General features: G+C 42.8%; 1 protein-coding gene across 1 annotated transcript; it reads right to left on the reverse strand.

Moving 5' to 3' along the window:
- Nucleotides 1–1041: 1041 nt before the first annotated feature.
- TASL (TLR adaptor interacting with endolysosomal SLC15A4) lies at nt 1042–1911 on the reverse strand. The gene has a single exon (XM_074983385.1). It carries the CDS (start codon nt 1909–1911, stop codon nt 1042–1044), a length of 870 nt encoding a protein of 289 aa, XP_074839486.1.
- Nucleotides 1912–4384: the final 2473 nt, after the last annotated feature.

The following is a 4384-nucleotide window of genomic DNA, read 5'->3' on the forward strand; positions in this document are numbered from 1 at the left end:
AATCAAATTAAGTCCAAATATTAATATACTGCTGATAGACGTGTACCACTACCCAATTTTGGGTGGGATATTTTAGACTTCCTCAAGCATTCGGCAGAAATGTTCCTATTACCATCGATTGGCTTTGGGTCACACCATTAGTGGAATTCTCCCAACTGTAAGGAATTCTATTTTCTGCCCTCTCAATACCCTACATCCAGCCTGATTCATAAGCAAATATCTGTTAAATGGCCTTATAGCATAGAACAGTTAATGAAGGTTCTCTTTTAATGCCAGTGGTAGAGTGCTGTTTTCTAAAGCTTCGAGTTTTGTTCCCCAAGCTGCCTTGTATATCGTTAGCTGGCAAAAACATGTGCAGGTGATTACAGACCATTATCATTTTTCTCAATTCTTTTTAAAAGGTTTAGTTCAGAGGAAAACAAATGCATACACACACTTGGGTTGAGGAGCCTACTTGGATGAGAACAGAACTTGGATTGCATCAGAGAAAGTGGGTAGGGGGAAGACGACGACAACACACAGGAAGTAAGGGGATAGATGGAGCTAGGCAGACCGTGGAGATTAGTCATACTTTGAAGAGCTGGAAAAAGCCTTTGGGAGGAAGATGGAGGTTCACACTGGCACACATGATGGAACAGCAGATTCCAAGCAGGAGGGAGAGCTTAGCAGGACTGCAGCTCCTGTGTGCAATGGCAGTACAAATAAATAACATTGGCCGTGTACTTGTAGCCTAGTGGATGATTCCAGCATGTTAGTGACACAAGGTGGAGAAGGTCATATCTTCTATGGGACCAAATTCTACTGGTGAAAGGGACAAGCTTTTGAGCTACAAAGAGTTCTTCTTCAGGTCCAGACCTACTCAAAACTTGTCTCTTTAGCCAACAGAAATTGGTCAGATAACAGTAGGATTAATAACAGGGTTTAATTCAATAATACCAGGAAAGTATTATAACTGAGAACGTAACCTTTGTATTTACAAAACCTGTACACTTTCTAGCTGCTATCCACCTTAATGCCAGCTGGCAACCTACGGATGCTGTTTCACTGAGATATATGCAGACTAGGCGTGCTTATTTCTGTAGATAATTTTCCACTGGCCAGTCGCAACAGGCAGTTAATGACCATGTCCTTGGCCCTGGTGGTCTCCATATTTCCCTCGCGTGAGATCTGCATGCTGATTTGGTCTACATTAGTCATGATGAGCTCAGAGGCCATGATCTGAGTGGGGGAGGGGCTGTTGACCATGCTGTCCATGATATACTGCTTGTACAGCTCCACTACCTTCTGCTCTAGATAGTCATTCAGCATGGAATTGGAGAGGGGCTGTGGGTGTTGCATGATGCTAGACACTCGCCAGCATGATGAGTACCCTTGAGTGGGCTTGCGAATGAGGTCACTAGGGGGCATCTTTATGGATTCCATAGGTGGAGGAATCTCTGAAGACTCCAAGAATGGGCTTAACCCACTGTCACAGGCAAAGTCTGTTGTTACTGAGCCGATTGGCATCACATGACCACCAGCAATGTGCAAATCATTGTAATTCTTGCAAATGCTTTCACAGGAAGAAGGAACCAGGTAGGTATCTCTGCTTGTGGATCCTCCAGGCATATCCCTAGGTGGAGATGTTTGCCTTTTAAACTCTGTGCTCTGGATTGTCTGCAGTAAAGTCTCTTTTGGTCTTCCATTCTGTCTGCTGCCTTTGGAATGAACTGAAGAAAAGAACTTGCCAACAGACCTGCACCGCTGAAAGAGACTTCTGCTCTGCGTTTCATCCATGGTGGAATAGGTAAAGCCACACAAGGAGCTCATCTCATGCGCCTTCTCCTCTGCTGCTTGCTTGCTGTAGCATTTGGAACTCAAGAAGTCCTCATAAAGGTAAGGGATTCCACAAAGGTACCCTTCTGACAGCATCCTTGAAAAGAGGAAATGACACAAATATTCAGATGATCATTGTTATTAGGAATAAACAGGAAGATTGAACAGAAACACCAAACAAGAGGTGGCAAACAGTTCATTTGCTCATAAAGAGACTTCTGTATTTATTACATTCCCACCTGAAAGATCTGTTATTGGTTGCATATACATTACTACAGATCAGGATATTACCATGAGAGTTTACCACTTTTTAAATGACTTGAGCAAATGCAGAGAGCAACTAGGCTGCTAACTGTGATGTGAGACCAATCAAAATATAATTTTTGCCTATTACCACATACAATAGGCTGATTTTGTTTTAAGGTATTTAATGACTTGTGGTTTACATCTGTATAGTTTCTGCAGAAAGCAAATTGATTTCAGAAGGTGGCCATAAAGAGTAGAGGAGCAGTTCCATTGTTCATGCATAATAAAGGTATGGGATTTATTCCCAAACCTGGTCTTTACATGCCATTATTTGTAAGGATGGATCGCAGATACATTCAAAACATGAAACTTCTTCCCAGGTTGAAGAAGTTTTTTGTGTTTTCATTTTAATTAAAAAGAACACACCACACAGTGATGGTATAAATGTCTGCATTTAGACTCGCTAATAATGGTTATCAGCCAGTCTGAATGGTCACCTGGAGATCCCAGATTGTTTGAAAACCAGAGCCAAGCTCTCATTCTCAGCATTACTGCTCCTGTTAACTTCAGTTAGTTTTGGATGCTCAGCAGTTCTGGAGAGAAGAAAAAAGGCCACCCTCTCTCAAACCAGCTACTGGGAGATCTAGGTCCCAAAGTCATTGGGTAGTTTGGGGAATTCAGGCCATATAGCTTATAGAAAAATAGCCATACAACGATGGCTGAAATCAGACACTTAGCCTACATCGACAAGGGCTCTGTCTACACTACCTCCCTACTTCAAAGGGAGGATGGTCAGTAGGGTGTTGGGAGTGTATTATGAAGTGCTGCAGTGCATATGCAGCACTTCATTAAGCAAAATTCCCCCCTCCCCCCACAGCAACTTCGAAGTGCTGGCTCACCTCTAGCTGTGGCTAATATGCCAATAATTCGAAGTCCCTTTACTCCTCAAAATTTTGAGAAGTAAAAGGACTTCGAAGTACCGGAGGATTAGTCGCAAATAGACATGAGCCAGCACTTCGAAGTTGCTGAGGGGGGTGGAACTTGCTTAATGAAGTGCTGCATATGCACTGCAGCACTTCATAATACACTCCCAACACCCTACTGACCATCCTCCCTTCGAAGTAGGGAGCTAGTGTAGACACAGCCCAACAGAGCAATCTGTTGACAGAAGTTACTGTTGGAAGATATCTTCCAGCAAAACCTATGTTGACAGGTCACATCCACACACAAAAGCAGATCAAAAGAGCAACCTGCTCTGTCAGAGTGGCCAGACTTCCCAGCCACTCTCGCAAAAGAAGGGGTAATTGGAAGCTCAGCAAACAGAGCTGCCCCAAGAACTAGAAACCCTGTATATTGACAGAAGGCCCCCCAGAGCATCTACATGGCTTTTGTCAACACAAACTGGTCAACAAAGCCATTATTCCTCATCTTGGAGAGACAGAACGCTGTTGGCAGAAATGCAGAGTTTTGTCAGACTGTCAACAAAACACAATGTATGTAGCTGCTCCATGAGTTTTCCTGACAAAACCTCAGTTTTGGTTGACAAAACTCTTTAGTGTAGACATAGCCTTATACAGTGGCGCACATTGTACTGTGTCACTGAGATTCGCCTCCATAGCTATTCATCAGTAGATGTTCAGCATCTCTATGCTCTGACTATGCATCAGTTTTTCCTAAACCAGCGGCAGAGAAATACCTTGTGAGAAAGTGGTTTTAGATCACTTCCACATGGAGGAGCAAAGAGGAAGTTAAGTTTTAGCAAGTAGATTTCGTGTGTCCACGTTGCTTTTATAGTACACAACTACTGGGTGATAAATGAGAAATTAAATAATCTTTATTTTAATGTGTGTAGTACTTTACATTTAACATTTAGTCCAATAGTAAAATTTAACACTCAAGGATATTGCCTCCATAGTCATGAACACGTCGTAGATTTTTCCAGTGCATTTGTTTCAGAACACCAGAACTGAGCGTGCACAAGCGATTGGAAACTGCTTCAAACAGCTGAAAGAGGTGGTGGTTTCATAACGTAGCACATGGGATACAACACACCAACTCTGTGGTTGTCACTCAATAGTTGTGATAGGAATGCCACAGTCATTCTTGATATTACAGTACCCAGCACAAAACACTTTGGACAAAGCCCTGCTCCTGACTAAGAAACCATCTCAGAAACAGGGGCAGAAGAGTAGCTGTCAGCAGGAGACAACAAGCCTGTCAGAGCAAAGAATACATTTTGAGTTAGGAAGGAGGAGAAAATTTTCTCAGGGCTTCTCAGAAGGTAATCTACATTCATATCCCTTAGGGACTCTGGATCCTGGTG

Source organism: Carettochelys insculpta, chromosome 1 (assembly GCF_033958435.1).
Source record: "Carettochelys insculpta isolate YL-2023 chromosome 1, ASM3395843v1, whole genome shotgun sequence".
Taxonomy (NCBI): Eukaryota; Metazoa; Chordata; order Testudines; family Carettochelyidae; genus Carettochelys; species Carettochelys insculpta.

Bases quoted from the DNA above. Each gene is read 5' to 3' on its own strand.
- TASL (XM_074983385.1), bottom strand. From the start codon at position 1,911: ATGCTGTCAGAAGGGTACCTTTGTGGAATCCCTTACCTTTATGAGGAC.